Genomic DNA, 27,534 nt, shown 5'->3' on the forward strand with positions numbered 1-27,534 from the left:
TGGGAGGAATCTGGTGGTATCTGTAGGTCTGTAAGGCCAGAATGGAGTTGACCTGTTTGTCTGTGATTGATTGGATGGTTTTGAGTCAGGTCCAGCATCCTGGGCCAGCTGTCTACTTCTGATGTCTTCTCGTCCTGGTAAGAGGTTTTTTTTTGTTTGTTTGTTTTTTTTTTTTTTTTTGTCTTTTTGCCTTTTCTAGGGCTGCTCCCGTGGCATATGGAGGTTCCCAGGCTAGGGGTTGAATTGGAGGTGTAGCCACCGGCCTACACCAGAGCCACAGCAATGCAGGATCCAAGCCATGTCTGCAACCTACACCACAGCTCACGGCAATGCCAGATCCTTCACCCACTGAGCAAGGCCAGGGACCGAACCCACAACCTCATGGTTCCTAGTCGGATTCGTTAACCACTGCGCCACAACGGGAACTCCCTGGTAAGAGTTTTTTAGATCTACTTGAAGGAGAAGCATTTTTTATAGAGACATTAGAGTTAAAGCCATTAACTGCCTATAATGACAAAAGACTTAAGGTACATTTAAGATCTGATTCAATGCACTTGGCAAAGAAACTTGGTTACTGTTGAGACATCATACTGTATAATCTGAGGAGGCTTATCACTCATTTATATTCTCTCCATGTATTTTCCTAGTTCATTTCACTCCCCCCCTCCCCCACCTCTGGGAATCCTTGGGGCCTCTGAGCCATCATAAAGTTAGCTGAAGTCAAAAAAACTCAATTAGAATTTGATAGGAAGTTCATTATAAACATTTGGACAAATAGAATTATAAGTCAGTGGATACTTTTCCCAAAGTTGCAAGAGATCTCGAAAGCAAATACAGATTGCTTAAAGGCAAAGGATTTCACATAATCTGTTATTTTAAGAAGACCTTCTTCTCTTAGCAGAGCGAGAAAAGCCAAATTCAAGTCTTGGACCAGCTTACTTTTAAAATTAATTTACTCAATTAAGTTGATTCTAAACTTAGTTCTGACCATGCACAAAATTCTTTCCTCAGTGTCCACTTTCCACACTCCTTGCATCACTTTCTGTATCCTTACTAGTCTGTCCCTTTTGTTTTTCCATTCAGAACAACAAGCTACAAGACAGACTGTCTTTCTTTTCCCATAATAAAATGCAATTCCATTCCTCATTCTTCTTTTACCGAAAATATACAGCACACATCCTACTTTTTTTAAAGCAACCACAGACTGTCTTTTAAAATTTCTAAAAACATGTTTTTCTTATAGAGATCTTCTCAAGGTGGCACCGAACATATTAATAGATCTAAATACCTTTAGTTTCTGTTTAGTAATTGATATCTTTGTATTTCATTTGACTTCTATTAAGTCTAGGTACAATAAATTTTTATACTTAATTGATAACTATAAAGGCATGTCTGTATTAATTAGATAAACTTTAGCTTTAATGCTAGATATTAATGTAATACTGAATATTTCCCAGTTCACGTGAACCTGAAATTCTGGCCAGTTACCTTCTGTATTTTTGAGAATTTGTGTAAGTGCTTATTTTCCTTTAAGCCAATTAAGTAGGTCCCGTTTACCTTTATATTTTTGATAATACCATCCCAAAGTTAAGACATATATGATGCACATATACATAGACACAGAGATCTCACAGCTTCATTTTCTAAGCTTAGTCATAAATCAGATATTAAAACTCAATAGTTTTCTAAATAAGTTTGTTTTTGTTTTTTTTTTGTCTTTTTGCTATTTCTTGGGCCGTTCCCGCGGCATATGGAAGTTCCCAGGCTAGAGGTTGAATCGGAGCTGTAGCCGCCAGTCTACACCAGAGCCACAGCAACGCTGGATCCGAGCCTCGTCTGCAACCTACACCAGAGCTCACGGCAACACCGGATCGATAACCCACTGAGAAAGGGCAGGGATCGAACCCGCAACCTCATGGTTCCTAGTCAGATTCATTAACCACTGTGCCACTGACGGGAACTCTTATAAATAAGTTTTGAAAAGACTTCTTTGCCCATTTTTTTTCTCAGCCTCAGGAAATTAGAGATGGTCTGGATAAGATAGTGTTCCCGAGAGCCCAGGTCTCAAGGCCCAGGGTAAGAAAAGCAAGTTCTCCTAGAAGGACTTATTCCCTCAAGGTCAGAAATCTGAAAAGATGTTTTCTCACACTTGCTTTTTTAAATTATATATGCAAAAAGAGTAAACAGAAATGTCTTGGGTCTTCAAAGGTTTCAAAAGGAGAAAAAAAGAGGCCAGCTTGAGTTTGAAAAGAGAAAAGGGAGAGGGAAGGGGAAAAAGTCAACAAAGTGTCTTGTTCCCTTATGGTCGGCACTCTGGCCAGTCGTCCACATCAGGAGGAGACCAGGGACTAAAGGGTCCCAGTTGTGGCTGCTGGGTCTGATCTGTTGTTGGGCGGGTTTGTCCTTAAGTACTTGAGTGGTTAGTATCTGTGGCTAAGGCTTGGCCAAAGAAATGTGAGCTGTCTCTAAAACCCTGAGGAAGGACTGTCCAGGTTAACGAGAGGCTGAAACAATATTGGGGTCCATCCTTGTGAAAGCAAAGGAGTCCTGGCATGTAGGGTCTAGAAGAATTGTAAAAAAAAAAAAAAAAAAAAAAAGTCGTCTTTTAAGTCAAGAGCTGAGAAATGAGAAGTGTTAGGAGGTAGATGAGAAAGAAGAGTATAGGGATTTGGGACCACTGGGTTAATGGGAAGGACTTTCTGACTCATGAAGCGAAGATCCTGAACTAATTGGAAAGATCCATCTGGTTTTTTTACAGGAAGAATAGGAGTGTTGAATGGAGAGTGAGAAGGTTTGAGGATACTGGCCTTAAGGAGGCACTGAATTACAGGCTTTAGTCCTCTCTGAGCGTTTGGGCTATTAGGATATTGAGATTGGTTAGGAAATTTAGTAGGATCCTTTAGTCTTATGAGAATGGGAGAATGATGTCTAGCAGTGGAGTGCGTGCTGGTGTCCCAAACACTGGGATTTACATCAGAGGCGAGGTGGAAAGGACTGGGAGCAGTGGACCCCAGATCTGGCTGGCACAGGAATAGGAACTTTGCGATGCTTATGTAGGAAATTGAATGTATGCCTGGCACTTAGTTAAAATATCCCTCCCCATTATAGGGATTGGACATGTGGGAATAACTAGGAATGAGTGGCAAAAAGTGGTGTTAAAAAGTGTGCAAACTAAAGGTCTGGTCTGTTGGGGTGTAGTGGGCACCCCATTTACCCCCACTGTAGAAGTGGGGGAGGTTAGGTAACCCTAGAAACTAGGTAATATGATACCCCCATGTCCAGTAAGAACAAAACGGTCTTACCTGCTACCTCCATAGATACCCGAGGCTCCAGAGAGATGGTGGGAAGGTGGCGGCCTGGTGGCCTCAGGCCCCGTCAGTCTTCCACGGCCAGGCCTAACAGGTTGTGCATGTTGAGTCTCCGAGGTGGGTTTTGTGGGGAGATGGTGGGCTGCCCTGGCTTCCCACAGTCCACTTTCTAGTGTCTGGTTTGACCACTTTTGCAGCAAGGGCCTGGGGGCTTTTGCCTAATGCACCTCTAAGCTCCCAGAGGGAAGGTTGTTCTATAAGTTTGTATGCCTTAGGAGAAGCGGGGGGTCCTTGGTTTTGTTTTTGAGGATTTCCTGTATAGCAAAAGCAAGAAACTGATATTTGGTCATGAACTCCTTTAGTTTCTGGGCCTTTTTTTCTTCCTCTCTATTGTTAAAAACTTAAAGGCAGCTTTAATGAGGTCCCTTTTGTGGGGTCAAAGGACTGTCCTCTGACCTCAAGTTTTTGTAATTTTTTATATCTGGTGCTGATTGGGAAATGGTATATGACGATAAGTTTTTCCTTCTTCACTCTCTAGATTTAGGGTAGTATACTTAAGAATAGGCTCTGTAAGCCTGAACATAAAAGGGGCTGGATTTTCTTGGGGTTCTTATATTACTTCTCTAATTTTATCATAATTAACTTTTTTTTTTGGTCTTAGGGCTACATATGTGGCATATGGAGTTTCCTAGGCTCGGGGTCAAATCAGAGCTGCAGCTGCTGGCCTATGCCACAGCCACAGCAACGCCAGATCCGAGCCTCCTCTTCGACCTATGCCACAGCTCACTGCAACGCTGGATCCTTAACCCACCGGTTGAGACCAGGAATCATCATGGATGCTAGTCAGATTCATTTCCTCTGAGCCACAACAGGAGCTCTCATAATTAACTACTTGTACTGAGGATTTCTTCATTCCTTCTATTAAGCAAGAGATAGGATGGCATCTCTTGCATCTGTCCGATAGTCTACCTGATAGTTCCAATTAGGGTCCACATGAGGGACAGCTAGAGTTCCAACGGGATTGTTAGTGGGGTCTTGAGTACATAAGGTGTCGCATGGGCTTGGGCTGCCAGCCAAATTCATTCCCTTTCTTCGGGGGAGAGAATAGAGCTAAGGATGACATAGATATCTTGCCAAGTTAAGTCATAGGAGTAAATAATATATTGGAACTCTTTTGTGTAGGTAGTTGGGTCTGAGGTGAAGGCACCTAAACAGTTTTTCTGTTTGGGATAAGTCTCCCAAAGAAAAAGGTACATAAACTCTGACTGTTCCTTCAACTCTTACAACCTCTCTTGAAGGATTGCTGGGAGTTTCTGTTGTGGCGCAGCGGAGACAAATCCTACTGGGAACCATGAGATTGCTGGTTTGGTCTCTGGCCTCGATCAGCAGGTCAAGGATCTGGCGTTGCTGTGAGCTGTGGTGTAGGTCACAGAAGAGGCTCGGATCTGGCGTTGCTGTGGCTGTGGCATAGGCCAGAGACTATAGTTCTGATTCGACCCCTAGCCTGGGAACCTCCATATGCCAATGGTGTGGCCCTAAGAAGACAAAAATAAATAAATAAATGAAGGATTGGGGCCTTGGAGTATTGCTAATAGAAATCTTGTTAAGGGGGGAATAAAAGGGTTTGTTATTTGGAGAGGTGGCATTTTGGGAGTGGGAATTAGGATTCTGGGGGCATGGGAGGAGAGGAGGAAGAACAGTGGCAGGAGCGGGGAGAAGAAGGTATAGGAGCTACAGGAGTTGGAGGCGTAGATATGATGAGAGGAGCCATAGGGGCTGTAGGAGGTGAAAGTACAGAAACGGCAGGCGGGGGTGGCAGGGGGTGTGGTGGGGGTTGGGGGAGCGGGTGGGGTGGGGTGGGGGTCGGGGGAGCGGATGGGAAACATACAGGCTGCAGGAGCGAGGGACACAGGAGCGGCAAGAGGGGAATTGGATTATGGCTGTGAGGGATTAAAGGGGTGCTGAGGCATCAATAGGATCAAAGTCAGAGATGAAAGAAGGATAAGGAGGGAAGGAGGTTTAGTTTCTGCCTGTGAGGGAGGTAAAGTGGGAGGAGGGTGTTCATTTAACAGAAGAACCTGGTATGAGTTACACTTAGAGCAAAGAGAAGGTCAAGATCTTAAATAGCTGAAAACTTGAATGTGGGAACCTCTGACCATTTTCCATTGCATTGGAAAAAATTCTCAAGATAGCATTGAATTTGGAAATTGAATGGGCTTTCTTGGGCCATTGGGTCCCTTTATCTAATTCATATTGGGGCCAGGCCACCTTGCAGAAGAAAATGAGATGCTTGGGCTGGATATCTGGGTAGAGTCCCAGAGGTGAAAGGTTGCAAGGAAGTTACCCTAAAGGTGTATCTCATGGAGGCTGAGAGAAGGAGGCGCCCATAGTGTTAATTTGGGAGAGAAATTTTGAAATAAGGAGTCTAAAAGCCCACCCAGGCGCTCTGAGAGGTGTCCCCCTGAGAGGGCCTCGAATCTGAATGAGATAACCATTTGGATATTCAGAGGGTCACCCCCTGTGAAGACTAGGGTCTGAATGAGGCTGGCTTCTGATCAGGAAACATCTTTCCTGAGAAGGGGGAGCACCCGGTCCCTGGGACCAGATAGAAACTTGGCTGACTGGATGTCCAGATTTTATTTTATTTATTTATTTATTTATTTTGGTCTTTTTTTGTCTTTTCTAGGGCCGCACCCATGGCACGGAGGTGCCCAGGCTAGGGGTCTAATCGGAGCTGTTGCTGCTGGCCTATGCCAGAGCCGCAGCAACGAGGGATCCAAGCCACATCTGTGACCAATACCACAGCTCACGGCAATGCCAGATCCTTAACCCACTGAGAGAGGCCAGGGATCAAATCTGCAACCTCATGGTTCCTAGTCGGATTCGTTAACCACTGAGCCACGACAGGAACTCCTGGATGTCCAGATTTTAATGAGGAAATGAAAAGTGGCGATGAGATCAGGAGTTCCCCTAGCCTGGGAACCTCCATATGCCGCAGGAGCGGCCCAAGAAATAGCAACAACAACAACAACAACAAAAAGACAAAAGACAAAAAAAATTAAAAAAATAAATTAAAAAAAATATATTAAAAAAAAAAGAAAGAAAAGTGGCGATCAGACCAATTTTGGGAAGAGAGTAGGGGAGGGGACTCTAGGATTTACTCACCTTCCACTGATCTTGAAGTGGAGGCTGGTGTGGGGTGTGCTATGGTGGGAATCGTCAGAGGGCGCTTGAGATCTTAGAGCTTGACAGTCACAGGAAGAGAAGGAGACTTTCAGTCTTCCCACAAACCGTAGTTGCTGGGATAGAGAGCTAGAGAAACATTCAGAGCTTACCAGGGAGTAGCCCTGGCCTGAGTCTTCAGCTGTTCCAATAGTCTCACTCTGTCCACTAAAAGTCTCTTAGGCTTAGGAGGAAGAGTTTAGGAACAGAGGAGTCTTCCGCTCTTTTGGGCCAAAACTACTTGCCCCTAGACCCTAGAGGGACATTCAGAACACCCCAGGGAGTAGCCCTGACTGTCTGTCCAAGCCTTGGAGAATTCGTGGAAGCTTGGAAATTGGAAACGTCACTCTCCTAGGTTTCAGCACCAAAATCTTGGAGCACTAGGGAAGGAAAGTTGACTGGAAAAGTGAGAACTCAAGCAAGATTTATTGACCAGCAGAGTGGCAGGAGCCCTGAGCAAGAAGAACTCAGAGCCCCCCCTCTGATGGGAGAAAATCAGGTTTTATAGGCAGAGGGGTCATGTGCTGAGTTCTATAGCTCCGGGATGGTGGTTGAGATCATGGTATAAAAATTTAATTTTCTTCTTGGGACTGTCTTTATCCTTAGGAAGTCAACCGCTTCATGGGCTTGCTTGTTCCACCTGTGCAGGTCTGATAAAGTGGGGACTGCAGGTCTGGGTCTGGGTAGGTCACTGAGTCATGTGGACTTACTCTTTTTTTAGGTCTTCATTTTAGTTTCCACCTAAGAAGAGAGACTGGGGAAAACTGGGTAACTCTGAAGTAGCCTATGCTGCCCCCTTAAATAACCTCTCTAGCTAAAGATCAGGATGAAGGGGGCTGTTAGTTATGGGAGGTTTTCAGGAAAGGCACAGTAAATAAGAGTCAGGTTGTTGTTGGAGTTTACGTTGTGGCTTAGCGGAAATTAATCTGCATAGTATCCATGAGGACGCAGGTTCGATACCTAGCCTCACTCAGTGTGTTAAGAATCCGACGTTGCTGTGAGGTGGCTTGAGCTGTGGCATAGGCTGGCGGCTACAGCTCCAATTTAACCCCTAACTTGGGAACCTCCATATGCCTCGGATATGGCCTTAGAAAGACTAAATAAATAAATAAGTTTGTTGGAGTTGCCATTGTGGCTCAGTGGGTTAAGAACCCAGCACAGTATCTGTGAGAATGCAGATTCAATCCCTGGCCTTGTTCAGTGGGTTGAGGATTCGCTGTTGCCACGCTGTGGTCTTGTTAACAGATGTGGCTCAGATCCTGCATTGCTATGGCTGTGGTATAGCCTCACCTGCGGCTCTGATTTGATTCCAGGTCTAGGAACTTGCAAATGCCGAAGGTGTGGACGTAAAAAGAAAAAGAGTAAGATTGTTATGTGGATGAAAGGGCTTGACTTTTCTAGTGATAAGAGTTTCTAGAAATTTAGAGTCATCCTTCTCTTCCTAGTACAGCAAGGGACACACCCTAACACAGAGAGATTTCCCTTATAAACATCAATGTCTTTCACAAAATGTAACTCCTACTTGTTTTTCAGAGCTTCATTTGTGTGTACCGACACAGGCATTCTAAAGGCTTAATGAAATTGAATTGAACTTGTTTAGGTGTTTTTGCCTTATTGTCAAAGTTTCTACCTTAAAAAAAAAAAAAAAAAAAATTTCAATTTGAGTTTAGAATAATTTTTTTTTTTTTTTTTAGGGCAGCACATGTGGCATATGGAAGTTCCCAGGCCAGGGGTTGAATCAGAGCTTCAGGTGCCAGCTTACACAACTGTAGCAACATAGGATCTAAGCCACGTCTGCAACCTACACCACAGCTCATAGCAACACCAGATCCTTATCCCACTGAGCAAGGCCAGGGATTGAACTCGCATCCTCATGGATCCTAGTCAGGTTCATTAACTGCTGGAGCCACGAAAGGAACTCCCCAGAATAAATCTTTGAACATTTTGAAACCAAATTAGAAATAAATTTTTCACTACAAAAACAGCTCCATAGAATTGAATTTTTTCTGTGGTGTGGTAGAGTATATTCTTAAAGGGTAGGCTTCGAGTTCATCTGATCAGTGAGGTTCTCATGGGGCAAGAGGGCCTGGTGGAGAGCAAGAAAGAAGCACTGCAGTGGGATGGCTGGTCTTGATGCACCTCCAGGAGCAGTGTTTTTTTGCTCCCAGAGACATCTTATGTTCTCCTGCTATTGTGCAGTACTTGGTTTTGGCCAGAAGGTGGCTGTAAAACCTCTCCTATCCCCCGACATCCAAAAAAAGCAGAAACCTATTTGTAAACTGACCAAAATAATGTTTGGTTTCTCCAGTGGTGGTCTGGAATAGTTTTTTTTTTTTTTTTTCATTTTCTCCTTCTTACAGCCACACCTGAGGATATGGAAGTTTCCAGGCCACGGGTTGAATGGGACTGGCAACTGCAGACCTACATCAGCCAGGGAAGCCCCAGATCCAAGCCAGATCTGTGACTTACACACAGCTTTCAGCAATGCCAGATCCTTAACCCTTTGAGCAAGGCTAGGGATTGAAGCTGTAACCTCATGAGGGCAACTTTGGGTCCTTAACCCACTGAGCCACAACAGGAACTCATGGAAATAGTATTTTTGAGGCCCACCAGGAGATTGTCTGATCTTTATTTAAATTCTGACTTACAGATCCTTTCTAAGTATGTGACCCTTAATCACAGTCTGTTTCTAAACAGCCGAACCCTTAGTTTTATCACAGATGGCATCACATTTATGTTGCTCATGTAAAGGTTGGGGGCAGGTGTTTACTCTGTTTCCATTTTTTTAATTTTTTAATTTTTATTTTATTTATTTTTTTTTATTTTTCTTATTTGAAGAAAAAGATCAATCTTTGAGACCATAGAACTTCCAAGGAGTTCCCGTTGTGGCTTAGTGGTTAACGAGTCCGACTAAGAACCATGAGCTTGAGGGTTCGGTCCCTGGCCTTGCTCAGTGGGTTAAGGATCCGGCGTTGCCGTGAGCTGTGGTGTAGGTCGCAGACACGGCTTGGATCCCACGTTGCTGTGGTTCTGGCGTAGGCTTGGCAGCTACAGCTCTGATTTGACCTGTGGCCTGGGAACCTCCATATGCCAAGGGAGCAGCCCAAGAAAAGGCAAAAAGACAAAAAGAAAAAGAAAAAAAAGAACATAGAACTTCCAGCTAATCTGAATGGTGTCCCCTTTCTTTTTCTGCTTGTGCTAGTATTGCTGAGTATTGTTTAGCTTCATCCTGATCCTTGATATTCTTTGCAGAGAGAAAAATAAATCAATTTTGCCTTGTTTCATGGAGATGGGAGAGGGGGGCTTTGCTTTCCTTCCACATAAGTGGAAAATATGTATATATGTGTTCTCTTTCCTTAGATTGAAATATTATTACCTACATAGCAAGTGGCATTTGCAGTTGTTCTTTTCATTAAAATGAAAACTTGGCCCTTCACTGAAAAGCAGGGAGGAAGACTCCTCCCTGGGTCTGAAAGGGTGAGCCCAGAGGCAGAGGATGGGCCAGGGGCAGTGTGAAGGAATTACTAGAAAGTCAGCTCTGGAAGATTGCTTGCAAGAGCGGGTCCTTGGAGGAGTTGCAGGGCCCCAAGGTCAGGGAGATGGAGACCTACAGACCCCTCAGCAGAAACACTGCTCAAGTCCTGCTGTGGCTGTGCCCTTGCTCCTGGGCTCAGTGGGTGGAGCAGAGCCTGGGTAGTGACTGTAAGTCTGCCCTGGGGCCTGCTTGGAGAAGTTGTGATGGATTCCGTAAAACCATTGTTATTGTAATAATGTTGATACTTGCTACCATTCATTGAACACCTACTTAGGAATTGTTCATTTTCTCCTCCAACAGGGCTTGTTTGGGTTTATTTCTGCAGTTTTACAGAGGAGGAGTGTCTGGGGCTGGGGTGAGGCAAAGTTTTAGTTATGGACCTTGTGTTGCTGGAACTCAGCCTTAGAAACGTGGAGACAGAGTTTTGGGTGTAGGAGGAAAAAAACAGCTTTATTGCTTTGTCAGGCAAAGGAAGCCACAGCAGGCTAATACCCTAAAGACTGTGCCCTCTCTTGGGAGAGAATAGGAGGTAGTTTCATAGTTTAGGAGTAGAAAATACGGCCACGGATAAGGATCAGGGTAGGCACAAGCTTGTATTCTTCAAGGTTGGTGTTTCGTGGCCCCAGTTCTGGTGGTCCTCTTCTCTGGCTTCCATTTGGTGGGGGTTTCGTTTTGCAGTAGAGCTCAAAGGTACTGTTGTGTGTGTTCCTTAAGGAGGAACTAGGACCCTGCCTCTGGGATGCCTTGTCTCTGCATCCCCTCCCTGTCCTGATTAGCAACTGGCTAAACCTGCCCTTTGGAACTCAGGGAAAGCTGTGGAAGCTGAAGCTTCTTCCCTAAAATAATCAGTGGGGGACACAGAAAGGCTTTTGTGCCCAGGAGCCCCACTGGGTCCTGCTGGGTTTCACTTACAAGAGGTGGCAGGTCCTGCCCTGGAGCCTAGCCTCTCAGAGCCCCTGCACCTCACACTGTACTATCTCCCCCACCCACAGGAACTGGTTTCTTCCTAGGATTTTTATGGATAGTAAGTATCCCATTAACTCTGAGAACCTTTTTTACATGGCAAATGGAATAGTACACAAAACAGCTTATGTCTTTGGTTATAAAACAATTTGAGGGAGTTCCCGTTGTGGCTCAGAGGTTAACCGACTAGGAACCATGAGGTTGTGGGTTCCATCCCTGGCCTTGCTCAGTGGGTTAAGGATCCCGCGTTGCCGTGAGCTGTGGTGTAGGTTGCAGACACGGCTTGGATTTGGCATTGCTGTGTCTGTGTCTTAGGCCAGCAGCTATAGCTCCAATTCAACCCCCAGCCTGGGAACCTCCATATGCCACAGGTGCAGCCCTAAAGACAAAAGACCAAAAAAAAAAAAAAAAAAAAAAAATCATCTGGAAACTGTGTTTCACTTTCCAAGCAAGGGAGTATTTCCCCTAGCTTCTTCCTCTCCCTCAATGTTGTCAGTTATATTTGTCTTGTACACAAAAGTAATTCAAAAATTGAGCCGTCAGTTAACATGGTAAGACACTGTGACATTTGTGAGTTTAAGGGGAGGACTTAGGGCTTTGTGTAGGACTTCTTATTTATTTATTTATTTTGTCTTTTTAGGGCTACACCTTCTTCATATGGAGGTTCCCAGGCTAGGGGTTGAATCAGAGCTGCAGCTACCAGCCTATGCCACAGCCACAGCAATTCATGATCAGAGCTGCCCAGAACTTCTGCATGCCACAGGTGTGTCCAGGGGAAAAAAAAAAAAAAGTGCAGAATGAGGTTAGATGGTCTTCAACGGTGAATAATGGCTATGCTGAGCAGGGGGTGACAGCTCATAATTACTGAATACTTACAAACCAGGCACCATTCTGAGTATTTTGCATACACTACCTCATTTACTCCTCACAGCAGTCCTGTGGGAAGGTGCTGTCACACCATCTTTCAGAGGAGGAGCAGAGGTGTTTGATCAGCAGCCCAAGGTCAGCAGCGAGTCCTGGGTTCTTCTGGATCCTCCCTGAGTCCTCGATGGCACTGCACCAGCAGAGAGGGCCACTGGGTCCTCCTAGAAACTCACTGCTTGGTTTTTAAGCCCAGATTCTTACCTATTTGTGTTATGGGGTATCATTTGCTCTTAGCCATGTTGTTGGTTTGTGTTTGATCTTCATTCTCAGCCTTTGCCCTTTTGGTGGTGGTGCCCCTGCTGCGGGAGTGTGGGCCCCCTGACACCCACTGGTGCACCCCCTCCCCCTGCAGGCAGCACTGCTCTCCTCCTCCTGCTCTGCCTCCAGCACTCCTTCCCGGAGCCCAGCACACTGTACCTGGACCTCATTCTGGCCACCCTGGCCCTGGAGCTGCTCTGTTCCCTGACGTGCCTGCTTGTGTACACAGGTGAGAGTCACAGAGCCTTTTCATTTTTTAATTGAAGTCGAGTTGCCTCTCCCTGTGCCGTCTTGTGGCCTTTGCTTTGTGCAGGCATATTTCTGGTGTCTCTTCCATCAGATCAACACCCCCTGCCCCCAATACTTTGTTTTTGCTGTAATGTCTTCACCAGTGGTCCTGTCTCCAAGGATAGTCATGTTGGGTTTGGGGCTTCAAGTTCATTTGTGGCCTTCAGGTCACCAAAGTCCCAGCTACTCCAGGTGTCTTTTCTTCTGGGCAGGGAGCATTGCCGGTTCTTCCTTGATTCTCCAGCCTCTCCACACCAGAATTTCCATTTCCTTTCAGCACATTTTGCCTACTTTTTTTTTTAATCCCCTTTATGAAGCCATTTTTTTTTTTTTTTGCGTGTTCACTTATTTGAAAAGAATGGCTAATTACTAATGTAATTGGCAAAAATGGAAAAACTCTATCATGATTGAATAACCTGACAATAATGACCTTATTATTTCAGTGAAAATTCGAAAATTTAATAAAGCCAAACCACAGCCTGATGTACTAGAGGAAGAAAAAATCTATGCTTACCCCATCAATATGACCTCAGAGACGGGATTCAGGTAAGTGCCTAACAAATGATTAGAGAAAGAATTAAAAGTCTTTCCTTCTGGAACTCTAGAGACAATTCTCATGGTTAGAGTCGAGGACTCTGCATAGGGTAGAATTTGTTTTGAATTATGTTTGATTTGTTTACTGTCTCTTGGCTGTGCTGAAACCACCTCTGTTGAAAGAATCTCATTTGGAGATATTGCCTTGGCTTAGAACATATGAAGTGTTCCTGTTGTGGCGAAGTGGAAACAAATCTGACTAGTATCCATGAGGGTGCTGGTCCAATCTCTGGCCTCACTCAGTGGGTTAAGGATCCGGCACTGTGGTGAGCTGTGGTGTCGGTCACAGATGCAGGTCATATCTGGCATTGCTGCGGCTATGGTGTAGGCGAGCAGCTACAGCTCTGATTTGACCCCAGGCCTGGGAACCTCCATATGCTGCAGGTTCTGCCCTAAAAATAAAATTTTTAAAAATCTAAGAAAAAAACCACAGGCATTCACTCATGGCTCGGTGGGTTAAAGATTCAGCATTGTCACTGCTCTGTCTTGGGTCGCTATTGTAGTTTGGGTTTGATCCCAGGCCCAGGAACTTCTACATGCCATAGGAATGACAAAAAAAAAAAAAAAAAAAGTGACAAACAGTACAACATTGCTGTATTGAAAACTAGTAGGAATACATTTGGGAAGAGACTATTGAACATGTGTAAGCCATGGCCAATTTGCTTCTGTGCAGGACTCTCTCAAGCCTGGAGGAGATTGTGGAGAAGCAGGGGGACATCATCCTGTACCTGAAGCGCCACAATGCACTGCTCAGCAGGCGGCTATTGGCCCTCACGACTTCTGACCTCAGCTCTCAGCCAAGTGGGATTTGACAGCAACTCTAGAGGAGCCCGAGTAGTTTAAGACTGACTGCCTGCTCTTAAGACTGAATGCCTGCCTGACAAGCTGTCCCAGCGAACTGCAGCTTTGCCAAGTAACAGTCTACAATTGTTGTTGGAAACCTGAACTTGGTTCTCACCTGCTTGGACGTTTAATAAGCAGGACCCGTGGAGTGTTTAAAGGGCACTTTGTAGAGCCTTTCTAACTCAAGGGGAAGGTCTGTTTGCACATTTGAAATTATTGCACTGCTTGGTTTATTCCAGGATCAAAGGTACAGTTTAAATATCTCTGAGCAACTCTCCTTGCATCCTCCTTAGCAGCCAGTAATCATTTGGTGTTTTAGAGAGGAAGTCTGACCTGACAAGCTATTTAAAGTGGGGCTTTGATCAAATGAGGTTTTCCCACTTTATCCTGGTGAGTGAAGACATTCTTTCTCCTGGTTAGTGTTTTCTCCACTGAGGCCAGGTGGATCTTATATGTGTGTGTGGTACCGAGTGACCTTGGCCCTTGGAGCCTTTCTAGTGAATTTCCTCACTATAGGACCAAGGTCCCCATAGGGGATTTTCTTTGCACCTCCTGTGGGTTTCCATTCTCCAGAAATAAGACTTGAGGATCACTTGCACCAGTGTTAGGCCGACCAGTGCTGCTGTGACAGCAGCAGCGCCTGCCACTGGCAGCAGCTGAAATACTTAGGGAAGACTTCAGGCTTTAACTTTCCTTTGGCCCTTTTTCAAGACATTGCCGTGTATTTCATATTGACTGGACTGTCATTGGATCAATAAGTTCAGGGATAGGAAAGGAGTCTTTAGTGGCTTTAAGTTTGTCTGAAAGATAAAAGAACAACAGTATTTAGTCCTGGAGTACCCCCCTTCCCCCCAAAAAAACAAGGAATTCCTGTTGTGGGTCAGTGGTAAGGAACCTGACCAGTATCCATGAGGACGTGGGTTCAATCCCTGGCCATGCTCAGTGGGTTAAGGATCCTAAGCTCCCGGGTTGCTGTGAGCTGTGGTGTAGGTTGCAGATGTGTCTCAGATCTGGTGTTGTTGTGGCTTTGGTGTAGGCCAGCAGCTGCAGCTCTTATTTGACCCCTAGCCTGGGAACTTCTGTATGCTATAGGTGCAGCCCTAAAAAAAGACCAAAAAAAAAAAAAAATTCCTGCATTATTCTTAAAAATTATGATGGAAAAAATGTCCTATCAACTTATATATGGCTATTAAACATATTATAATTTCCCAGATAAAAAGAAGCATTTTTATGAGTAAATGGAATTTTTTCTACAGTTCTTCTACTGTGCCCTTTTAATCTATCAGTTTGCTTTTGGCACCTTTACATGCTGCCTTAGAAAGACTCTGGTTGAAAGCGTAAAATGAGGGAGGGAATATTTGTGATTAAGTATGCTGCTAATTTTTTTTTTAATTTAGCCAATTAATCAATATTTGATATAAAAATCCTTGAGCTTCACCTAACCATTTGCCAAGGGATGTATTTATTGATCATATCACACTTATGAAGGGTAAACATTGGTTTCCTTCAGATATGGCCACTGCAGAGCATTTTGAAGGTTTCCTGCTGAGGACAAGGTGACTGTCTTGTCACCTGAAGCCAATACCATTGAATCCCCAAAATGACAACATTGACAAACTAGAGCCAAAATGTATTTTTAAAGTTCAGACTGTATCCAAGTTTCCTGACTTTTCCTCCCTCCCTTCTTTCCTGTCTTTTTATTTTGTATTTATTTTTTCTTCCTTTTCAATAAGTATAACTCAAGGCCGTTGCCTTCTATGGAGATCCGTCTCTATGTTCTGGAACAACTTTTGTGTTTACCTGTTTTACTTGAGGAAAACACTGGTGGTAGATAGTTAATTCTCCTTTATTATTATTATTTTTTTGATCTTTTTTTAAGGGCCTCACCCACAGCATATGGAGGTTCCCAGGCTAGGGGTCCAATCAGAGCTGTAGCTGCTAGCCTACATCACAGCCGCAGCAAATGCCAGATCCAAGCCGTGTCTGCGACCTGCACCACAGCTCACAGCAATGCTGGATCCTTAACCCACTGAGTAAGGCCAGGGATAGAACCTGCGTCCTCATGGATTCTAGTCAGATTCGTTTCCACTGAGCCACAGTGGGACCTCCAATTCTACTTTATTTTTAAATTCATTTTGGATCCATGGTCAGTTTCTAAGGTATATGAATAAACTCTGGTTTACAGAGAAAGGAATAGTTAGAATGCTGGAATATTCAGGTTCTGATGGGATGTTTGTAGGATCACCAACACTCTTTTCTAAACTCTATAATGAACAGTTCAAACAGTAAAAGAAAGTGAAACTATCAGAATTAGCAGAAAGGAATGAAGAAAACTATTTATTATTTATTTTTTAATTTTTATCTTATGAAGGCTGCACCCTGGCCTATGGAGCTTACCAGGCTAGGGATCAAATCAGAGCTGTAGCGGCTGGCCTATGCCACAGCCACAGCAAGTTGGGATCTGAGCTTCATCTGCAACCTACACCACAGCTCATGGCAACCCTGGGTCCTTAACCCACTGAGAGAAGCCAGGGATTGAACCTCTCTCCTGGTGTATACTAGGATACAGATTGAGAAGAAAACAATTTAAATCATTCCGTACACCAGGCGGATACTGGGCTAGCACCTTGGATACAAAACTCAGTAAGACCGCCCTAGTTTGCGCTCACATTCTAAGGAGAAGACAAGGACTTCCAGGCTCTGCATCATCCAGAAATGATGGCAGAAAAGCCCAAGGTACCTCAGGGACTGCAGATAAGAGAGTTCCCTGGGGAAGGGCTTTAGGATCCCAGGAAAATTCGCAAGTAAACAAGAAGAGTGACCACTGCAGATGAGCATGAGCCCCATGTACAGCTCGAGCCCAAAGTGTGAGGCAAGACTTTGGAGGAGGGACGACCAGCAGCAGTTTCTGGGACCCCTGATGCTCTTTAGGCCGAGGGGCCTGCACTGGAATGGAGTCCACTGAAGGGGTGGTTGTTTTTCACCTCAGGGGAATCAGAGTGTGCAATGTGGGAAAGTGTGTGGCAGAGTACATGGTGCTGAACTAGGGTGTGTGTGGTAACATTTTATTAAGCATAGATCTGTATCTGATGTATTTCTGTACTGCTAATTTGGAGATTTTACTTGAAATGATAATAGCATCATGACTTAATTGCATTTTTTTTCTTTTTTCTTTTCTTTTTTTTTTTTTTTTTTTTTTGCTTTTTAGGGCTATACTCATGGCATATGGAAGTTTCCAGGCTGGGGTTGAATTGGAGCTACCGCTGCGGCCTATACCACAGCCACAGCAACATGGGATCTGAGCCTTGTCTGTGACCTACACCACAGCTCACAGCAATACCAGATCCCCAACCCACTGAGCAAGGCCAGGGATTGAACCCCCACCCTTATGGATACTAGTTGAATTCCTTTCCGCTGCACATAACAGGAACTCCTTAATTGCATTTCTGTGATTACTAATAAATTTGAGCTTTCGTTCCTATTCTTTGGCCTTTCATAAATCTTCTGTGATGTACGTGTGTAAGTCTTTTGCTCATTATCCTCCTAGGATATTCTTTTTCTTAACAAACATGGTCTTCCTTCATTTTATATTTGTTGGAAAAATTTCCTAATTTGTTTTGAGTTCTTTTGCCTTGTACTCTTCAAACCCTGCAGATTGGATTCTGTCCCTTGCGTCCTGGTGGAAAGTTTACCCAAGTGGATCCCTAAAGCCACACTGGGTGGGAGCCAGCATTGGCTTGAGGGAAGTTTATTTATTTATTTATTTATTTGGTTTTTTTGCCTTTTTTTCTAGGGCTGCTCCTGAGGCATATGGAGGTTCCCAGGCTAGGGGTCAAATTAGAGCTGTAGCCACTGGCCTACACCAGAGCCACAGCAACACAGGATCTGAGCCGCTTCTGCAACCTACACCACAGGTCATGGCAACGCTGATCCTTAACCCACTGAGCAAGGCCAGGGTTCGAACCCCCAACATCATGGTTCTTAGTCAGATTCGTTAACCACTGAACCACGATGGGAACTCCTTGGCTTAAGGGAAGTTTAATACATCCAGGCTTCTGCTGGAGGCCCCATAGCTCCTTCTTTTTCCTTTGAAACCAAAGTCTTATATGAATTATTTTCCTATTTACTCTAAGCAGGGTTCTCCAACCTTGGCACTATTGACATTTTGGGGTGGATAATCTTTGTTGTGGAGGCTGTCCTGTGTGTCGTAGGATGTTTATCATTTTTCTTGGCTACTAGGATACCAGGAGCAACCTCCAGTTCTGACAACCAAAAATGTCTCCATGCACAGGCCTTTCAGTTCACACTTCGCATTTAACTGAGAGCTGCCACCCACCAGAGAGGGAACCAGGGTCATTCAGACAGAGAAGGTTTCTGTTCTCACAGAGTCTACACAGGGGTTGGGGAGAAGGTGGGGGAGGGGTAGAGGGAAGGTGGAAATGAACACAGTAAAGATATCAGCCACCTAACCTATCAGGTTTGATGAGCATGATTCTTCTGTAGATTAGCCCTCATGGAGATTCAGACACTAATGCGACTTGTGGAGAGAATTTAGCTTACATGTTCTGTGAGCATTTAGAAAACTGAATGACAAAATGAACCGTAAGTCCCCTCCCCATCCTTTTACAGAAGACATAGTTATTTAATGATCTCACAACCTGATCAGAGATGCTCTTATGCATCTTGAATACAAAACTCAGGTGGGAGTCTCTTGAATTCTTGAAGAAACAAAGCTCAAATATATGAGAATATAAATCACAAAAATCTTGAAACATTTCCTGTAATAGTTTATTTGTAAACCAAGTAAGCCTGTCTGTCTCTAATTCTTCCCCTCCCTTTCTCTCTAAACCAGTCTATCTTTTCACCTGGCTGCTCCACTGGAACCTTTTCTTTTTTTTTTTTTTTGGTCTTTTTAGGGCGACACCCATGGAATATGGAGGTTCCCAGGCCAGGGGTTGAATTGGAGTTGTAGCCTCCAGCCTGCACCACAGCCACAGCAACGCCAGATCTGAGCCACATCTGCAACCTACACCACAGCTCACGGCAATGCCAGATCCTTACCTGCTGAGCAAGGCCAGAGATCAGACTCCCGTCCTCATAGATACTAGTTGGCCGTCCTCATAGATACTAGTCAGATTCTTAACTTGCTGAGCCACAATGGGAAATCCCCTAAGAGTTTTTAAGATGGGCATACACATTCCCTGGTGGTTCAGCGTCTTAAGTACCCAGCATTGCCAAAGCCTCATGTATTTAACTATATAAAAACTAACATTTCCCCTTGGGAAAGACTCTTTTAACATGAACAAGACAAGATTATAGGACAAAAAAAGAAACTGGATAAAAATATTTATAAGTCACAGATTAAGAGTGTGATTTATGATAAGAGGGAAATACATGGCACACCCTTGGAATTCCCTATGTGATAAGAGCAATAGGAGCACCTTTGGTCATAATATTTGGTCTGCTGTCATCATTCTTGAATAGCTGCACATCCATAGAACTGAGAAGATAACAAGCCCTTTCAACCCCAGCTGAGCTGAAGTTCATGAGGTGACGTGAGGCCCTAAGGATGGGGTTTTGCTGCCTGAGAAGCCAGCCAAGTGATTAGAGGGCTGGACCCTACCATCCCTTCCCTAGCAGCCTCCAAGAAGGGAGGGGGAGAGGCTGGAGGCTGATTCAGTTACCAGTGGCCCACGATGTCACCCCTTGAGCCTATGGAATGATGCCTCCATAAAACCCCCAAAGGATGGAGCCCAGGTGTTCTTGGTGAGCACTTGGAGATGGGGGGAGTGTGCTGTGCCAGAGGGGCTGGCAGTTCTATGCTAGCTAGTCCCACTCACCTTGTCTTCTGCCCCCTTTCCAGCTCACCATTCCTGGGTTATTTCCTTTTAGAATAAACCAGTAAAGGTGTTCCCATTGTGGTGCATCAGAAACAAATCCAGCTATCATCCATGAGGATTCAGGTTTGATCCCTAACCTCGCTCATTGGGTAAAGGATCCGGTATTGCTGTGAGCTGTGGTGTAGGTCGCAGACACAGCTCAGATCCTGGGTTGCTGTGGCTGTAGTGTAGGCCAGCAGCTATATCTCCGGTTTGACCCCTAGCCTCGGAACTTCCATATGCCACAGGTGTGGCTGCAAAAAAAAAAAAAAAAAAAGAAAGAAAGAAAGAAAGAAAACAAAACAAAAGAAAAAGAGAGAATAAACCAGTAAAGTAGTAATTAAAATGTTTTCTGAGCTCTGTGAGCTGTTCTTGGAAATTAAAGGAACCCAAGGTGGGTTAGGGGTTGGTTGTGAGCAACATCCTAAATTTGTGGTAACTCCAGAAGTGTAGGTGGGGTGTGGGGGGCAGATTGGGGGACTGAGCCCCTGTAGGAGCTGATGGTATCTCCAGGCATGTGGTTTCTCAGGCCTTCCAGACACTTGGCTTCTGCCTGGAGTTCAGCCAGGGCTGGGGCCACTGCCACTGGGGCTGCACTGAGCTGAGTTTCTCAGGGGGCCAGGCTGCAGGGTCTCTGCCCTGAGCTGCAGGTGTACCCTGGGATCTCAGTCCTCATATAATCCTATCGAGTCTTCAGAACTTTTAATTGCAGCTGCCAAGAGGAGCCCTTCTCATGGTCTGCACTCAATGGTTTGCAGCTCAGCTGGTTAACTGCTCTTCCAGCATCTGGAAGCTCAGGGAAAATGAAGCCAAGATAAGCAGGTTTCTTGGTCAGGAGAACAGTTGTTGCCTCAAATCATTAGTTGCTATGGATGAGAAGATATTTCTTCCTAGAAAACCTCTGGGTTTAGTTCAGGTGGTCCTACCCACTGCTGCAGGCCAGCTGAACACAGAATATCCTCTCTTAACCCCATTCTTTTATTTCTCTACCTTTCCTACTAGCCCATCTACACCCACATCCCATCTATTTAGTATCTATCCTAACTCTCTGTGGAAAGAGCACAGGCTATGGGACAGATAGATGTACCACATGCAAATTAGAACACAGCCTTGGTCATCTGTCCAAGTAGTTTGGGGGGATTTATTTTATATCCTGAAGGGGTCAGAACATGTCACCCCCAAATATGCCTTCTTAGCATATGAGGTATTTGAGATGAAGGCAGTCAAGATACAGCAGGCTCATTTGTGGGGGAAATCTACAATTATAAATTATATCATATAAATTGTAAATCATATCAGAAAGGGTGTCTGAGCAGGAAGAGAGCAATTGCCAGATGTGACATAAAATTCATATTTTATGGCAAGACATGAAAACTTAAACATTAAACATTTTCTCTGCCCTTTGGCCTCCTTTCTCCCCTCTACTGTGCATTATGTATCTGTATTATGCATCAATTGGACCTCCCCATTGGCAGAAATACCTGATCAACCATAAAGAGCACCATTCTCCCAGCACCAATAAGACAAATCTTTAAAAGATAACATTCCTTCTTGATCTTGGAAGGGGCCACAATGGCCCATCACTTTGTACTTACAGATCTGGATTGTGTAGAATGACAGTAAGACATTCATTTAATATACATAAGACCATCATTTAATATACAGTCCTTTGTCTCAAAAACTTATGTAACTGTGCTTGGACTTCTAACTATCAGAGCCCTGCTTGGGCCTTTCTGAGATGCTGTTCCTGGATTATAATCCTCAATTTGGTTTGAATAAAATTTTCCATTTCTTTCTTAGATCTACTGATCCTTTTTTTTTTTTTTTTGGTGACACACAGAGATCACTTTTTTACCTGACTCATCTGCATCGCAGGGCAAACTTTGTTTACCAAACATTTCTTCTTCTTATCTTCCAGGAAAATGGCTCCCTACCCTCAGCAGCCCTAAGGGCCCTGATCCCTTAGCTTAGCTCAGGATGGGAGAGTGTCTTCCTCACTGGGCCACTCTGTAGGGGCTTCCACACTTGACTTCAAGACCAGCACCTGTGGCTTTGTCTCACAGATGTTCCCCTTTAGGACAGGTTCAGATCCTGTGTTTCTAGTAAACATTCCAGGTGATTCTGGACAAGGTTCTTGAAGGGCCTCGGAACTACAGTATATGGTCTGAAATAAGCCAAATATGATGCGTTTAGATTCACTGGCAGGGAACCAGATATCAACTCAGAGGACCTGGCTTGTTCCTGTGCCCACAGCCCCCATCTCCGCTTACCTGCAGTGGAGGCTCAGTGATGCAGTTCAATTGAACACACCCTTGTGGGAAGGGGAGGCCAAGGGGACCCTGCCTAGCAAAGACTTGCACCTCCTGGAAGTGGGATGGGCTCTGGGGCCAGAGGAGGATGGGGTTTCCTGTAATTACAATTAGCACTTAAGTGGCTTTGGCCTTGATCTAAGAAATCAATCTTCCTTAATAATCTTGTAGGACAGGGAGTTCCCACTGTGGCTCAGTGGGTTAAGAACCGGACTAGTATCCATGAGGAGGACTCATATCCATGTAACCGAGCAGGGCCCTGTGAGGCTCCTGAGCACCCAAGCCTTTCTGTGTCTTCTATTTCTTGTTTTTAGGGAATAAGCCTCAGCTTCATGACCTTCCCTGAGTTCCAAAGGGCAGTTGCTAATCAGGGAAGGGAGGGGATGCACAGACCAGGGAGAAGTCCAGAGACAATAGTGCAGCCTTGGGGCAGAGTCCTGGTTCCTCCTCAAGGAATATGCATAACAATGTCTTTGAGGAGTTCCCACCATGGCACAGGGGTTAACGAATCCGACTAGGAACCATGAGGTTGCGGGTTCGATCCCTGGCCTTGCTCAGTGGGTTAAGGATCTGGTGATGCCATGAGCTGTGGTGTAGGTCGCAGACGTGGCTCGGATCCCACGTGGCTGTAGCTCTGGTGTAGGCTGATGGCTGCAGCTCCGATTAGACCCCCAGCCTGGGAACCTCCATATGCCATGGGAGCAGCCCTAGAAAAAAGGCAAAAAGACCAAAAAAAAAAAAAAAAAAAAGAAAAGAAAAAGAAAAAAAAAAAAGCAATGTCTTTGAGCCTTTCTGCAGACCTAAAACCCCCAACAAAAAGGAAGAACTACTTGATGAAGCCTTCTTCAGTTCCTGGAAGGAGGAGGCCCACCAGAACCAGTCCTAAGGCCACTAAACACCAGCTTTGAGAAACAATGCAAGCTTGCTTCTACCATGATCCTTATCTTTGGCCCTATTCTCCCCAAATTATAAAACCATCTTCTAATCCTTTCCTAGGAGGGGCACAGTCTTTAAGGCATTAGCTTGGTTTGGCTCCCTTGCCTGGCAAAGCACTAAAGCTATCTTTTTCTCCTTCATCCAAAACTGTCTCCACATTTCTATTCAGCAACTCTGGACAGGGGCTGTTTCAGCAACATCCATGAGGATTTGGCTTCTATCCCTGGCCTCACTCGGTGTATTAAGGATCTGGTGTTGCTGCTAGGTGCAGCATAGGTCTCAGATGTGGCTCGGATCTGGCGTTGCTGTGGCTGTGGTGTAGGCTGGCATCTGGAGCTCCAATTCAACCTGCAGCCTCGGAACTTCCAGATGCCTCGGCTGCAGCCCCAAAGAAAAAAAATAAAAACCTTGTAGGACAGTTTCTGTTATTTGCATTTTCTTTTCCATGAGCAAGCTAAGTACCTGAAAATTTGAGAAGTCAAGAAGAGATTTCCACCCAGAGCCTGCCAGTTGGGTTTACTGATGAAAGAACTTTTTCCTTATAGAAGGTAAACAGTAAGTGGGCATATGTGAAACAAGTGTCCACTGAAATAAAAACACACAACATGAGAGCTTTGTTTATTTTTTTTTAATTTATTTTTATTTTATTCTCTTTTTAGGGCTGCACCTGCAACCGGCAACACAGCTCACAAGTGAGGCAGAATAATCACTCAGGTAGTCAGTGTAGGAGCATGGGCTTCAGTGCATTCTTTGATATGGCTATTGATTAACATTTGTGGCTTAAGGGCTCCAGAGAGTAACATCCCCACAGGCCTTGTTTACTATAGGGAGTGTACCTACACCCAGATGGATATTAATCCCTAACCCGCTGTGATTCAATCTCTGAGAGGAGAAGGGAAATGAAACCATGAGACTTAAGGGGCATTTCCACCCTAAGACCCCTATTGGACAAGGACTGAACTGGGCAAGGCCAATAGGAAAAAAACCCACATCTTTCTGGACCCCACGTTGGTAACCCCCATCTTTAAGGTATAAAAACCCCTATAGGACAATAGGAGCTGGGACTCTTCTTCCCCCTCCCAGCTGTCCTGGGAGCTGTTTGCTTTCCTGCAATAAAGGCTTTGCTTGCTTGCTCCCTGTGTGTTTGTGAAGTTCATTCTTCAGCTCCATGAACAAGAACCCAGATTCCAGTAATAACTTTCTGGTATCAACAGCAATGCTGGATCTTTAACCCACTTAGCAAGGCCAGGGATGAAACCTGTGTCCTTATGTATACTAGTTGGGTTCATTACTGTAAGGTGAGTGTGGAGAAAAAGAGAATGACTCTAGTGGTCAGGCGAAAAAACAAAATTTATTAAAGGGAAATGAGAGGGTGATTGACCCTTGAGAAGAGCCAGCCCCCTGCCCTTCTGGCAGGTCCTTTTTATACCCCTTGGATGGAAAATTGGATCCCCTGAAGGGGAGGTTATCTTTTTTTTTTTTTTGCTTTTTTAGGGCCACACTGGTGGCATATGGAGGTTCCCAGGCTAGGGGTGTAATTGGAGCTGTAGCTGCCAGCCACAGCCATAGAAACGCGAGATACGAGCTTCGTCTATGACCTACACCACAGCTCACAGCAACACTGGATCTTTAATCCACTGAGCGAGGCCAGGGATCCAACCTGCAACCTCATGGTTCCTAGTCGGATTCATTTCCTCTGAACCACAATGGGAACTCCTGGTTAGTTTATCTTTAGCCTGTGGCTGGACTCTGGTGGTTGTAGTCTTAAGAAAGCTGGAGATATGTGGTGTCCCATGGTAGGGTGGTCACATAGTCTTGGGAAAGTAGGCACAAGTGGTGAAAAAAGGATGTTGCTTGAGCAAGGTGGTCAGTCTTGTGGGTCACTGTGACCTCATATTTTGATTGCAAGGTCAGCACAATGAGCCATTTTAACAATGAGCCCCAATGTAGCCCCTAATAGCTACAATGGGAACTCCCAACTTGAGAGTTTTGGCCTTCAGTTTTATTCTCGGCCTATAGCATTTTATTGAGGTCTAGAGCTCAGGAGACAGCCACTCAGCAGCTCCAAGGAGCTGCCAGAAAGGTAGGGGAGGAGCTGGGGTATATATGAACTTTTTGGCCAGGGAATATGTGCAGTCAAGCATTCATCCTGGTAAAATATTAGTTATGTGAAACACCTCTTGGTGGATGTTGAGCCAAAAGATACTACCAAGTCAAAGATATGGAGAAGGCAGGATTTACTACTTGAAACAGGTAATGTTGCTGAAACTCAGTTTCTGTCCTCCTGTGTCGAATAGACAAGAGTTTTGGGCAAAGAAGCTCACAGCAGGCTAATGATTTAGAGGTTTCCACCCACCCCCCTTTGGGAGAGATTAGGAGATGATTTTATAGTTTGGGGAGTGGAAAATAGGGCAAGGATCGATATAGATGCAAGTTTTCATTCTTCTTCAAGGTTGATATTTAGAGGCTCTGGGATTTGTTCTGGTTGTCCTGAAATGAAGAAGACTTCATCAAGGAATTAGCATCTTCTATGTCTTGGTAGTTTTAGGTCTGCAGAAGTGCTCAAAGATATTGTTTGGTGTATCCCTTGAGGAGGAACCAGGACCCTGCTCCCAGGCTGCACTACTGTGTCTGGACTGCTCCTCCCTGGTCTCTTCATCCCCTCCCTTCTCGGATCAGCAACTGCCCTTTGGAACTCAGGGAAAGTCATGGATGCTGAAGGAGGCCTATTTCCTACAAACAAGTAATGGGAGACACAGAAAAGCTTCCATGCCCAGGATACCCATAGAGTCCTTCTTGGTTTCCTTAAGGAGACAAGTGGCAATCCTTCCTAAAGTAGTGCCCCCCCCCAACAGCAAAATTGGGGATGTTTTAGGCTAAGGACCCATTCATATTTATGAAGGGGCTTGAGGGGAGAGAATTCAGCTTAGAATTGAGGCCAAGGTCAACAGAGTCCAAGCTTTAGTTGATGGAAGTCAAGAGAGTCAACAGCCTGTCTCTGGAATATCAGTTATTTTAAGCTGGTTATTTTCTAAGCAAATGCAGACAAGTCGAAAAACTCTGAACACTGTTGCATGGAAGAGAGAAGAAAAGCCAGTCAGCTGGGAAGAGTGAGGTCCCAAGTAGGTTTTACTGACCAGAGAGATAGCCGGGAGCACTGAGAAAGGAAAACTCAGGGCCCCCGCCCTTTAGGGATAGTTAAGTTTTATAGGGCAGGGGTCGTGTGTTGAGTCACGTAGTCATGGGATGGTGGTTGGTGTCTGGTCCAGGTGAGACTTTTAATCTTTAGTTGGCCAAATTTAAACAGACACAGAAATGTCTGACAATGTTCTGAGGTGGTGACTGGTCTGGGCTGGAGCTGATCTATAGCTTGTGGTGACACTTTTATGGCTGCTTTGCTGTAAACTTTCCACCTATGCTTCAGACCTATATCTCACGATGATACTTTTATGGCTGCTTTTTTGTTGAATATTTCCACCTAAGAAACACCAAAGAGGAGTTCCCCTTTTATAGGAAGCAGTCATATTTATAAGCAAAAATCTCCATCTGTGAGGGTGTTTCCCTTGCTGGGCCAGAAGCAGGAGGGTCCTGCTCTAGAAACTCTCATCAGTGAAAGAGACAAGAACTTAAATCTGCTTAAATAACCTTGTTCACTGTGCTTTTCCTGCTCACCCTTCCATACCTGACCTTTCACCCTCAGCCTCCTCTTTTGTCTTCAGCTGAAGATGTATTTGAGGTGAGCTGTGGGCATTTTGGTGGGTTATTCAGTTTTCCTGGGTCTCTCCCCCATATGCATGCTATGAGACTTTGATTTTCTTCTGTTAATCTGTCTCAAGTCAATTTAATTGTTTGACCAGCTGGAAGAGCCTAGAAGGGTAGAGGAAAACTTCTTTTTCCCCAACACTAAGAACGTTGTTTTGTGTTCATATGAATTCAGTATAATGCATAAAGGAATCCTGTAGGAAATCATACCAGAGATGTGTGGTATTCTTCAGCTAGCTGGCTAAAATATAAATCATTAAAAGGAAATATATTATTATTGGTGAGGAGTTCTCTCATAGCACAGCAGGTTAAGGATCTGGCATTGTTACTGCAGTGGTTTGGGTTCCTGATGTGGCATGGCTTTGATCCCTGGCCCGGGAATTTCCACATGCCAAGGGCTTAGAAAAAAAAAATCATAATTTTTTTCTTTTTTTAAATTACTCGTGGGATTTATTACATTTATAGTTGTAAAATAATCATCACAATCCAATTTTATAGGATTTCCATCCTACAACTCTGGCACATCCCTCTACCCCCCAAACTGTCTCCTTTGGAAACTGTAAGTTTTTCAGTCTGTGAGTCAGTATCTGTTCTGCGAAGAAGTTCATTGTGTCCTTTTTTTCAGACTGCACATGTCAGTGAAAGCATTTGATGTTGGTGTCTCATTGTCTGACTGACTTCACTTAGCATGATAGTTTCTGGGTCCATCCATG

General features: G+C 44.6%; 1 protein-coding gene across 2 annotated transcripts in view; it reads left to right on the forward strand.

Annotated features, from left to right (window-relative positions):
- The window catches only part of TMEM192 (transmembrane protein 192), a 33,617-nt gene extending 12,002 nt beyond the window's left edge, over nucleotides 1–21,615 (forward strand). For both annotated transcript variants that reach the window (XM_003128993.5, XM_005666651.3), the window contains exons 4-6: nucleotides 12,305–12,439; nucleotides 12,942–13,044; nucleotides 13,766–21,615. In XM_003128993.5, the coding sequence (XP_003129041.1) occupies nucleotides 12,305–12,439; nucleotides 12,942–13,044; nucleotides 13,766–13,904 (377 nt within the window). In that variant the 3' untranslated portion in view covers nucleotides 13,905–21,615. The remainder of the gene's footprint in view (nucleotides 1–12,304; nucleotides 12,440–12,941; nucleotides 13,045–13,765) is intronic.

Source organism: Sus scrofa, chromosome 8 (assembly GCF_000003025.6).
Source record: "Sus scrofa isolate TJ Tabasco breed Duroc chromosome 8, Sscrofa11.1, whole genome shotgun sequence".
In the NCBI taxonomy this organism is placed as follows: Eukaryota; Metazoa; Chordata; class Mammalia; order Artiodactyla; family Suidae; genus Sus; species Sus scrofa.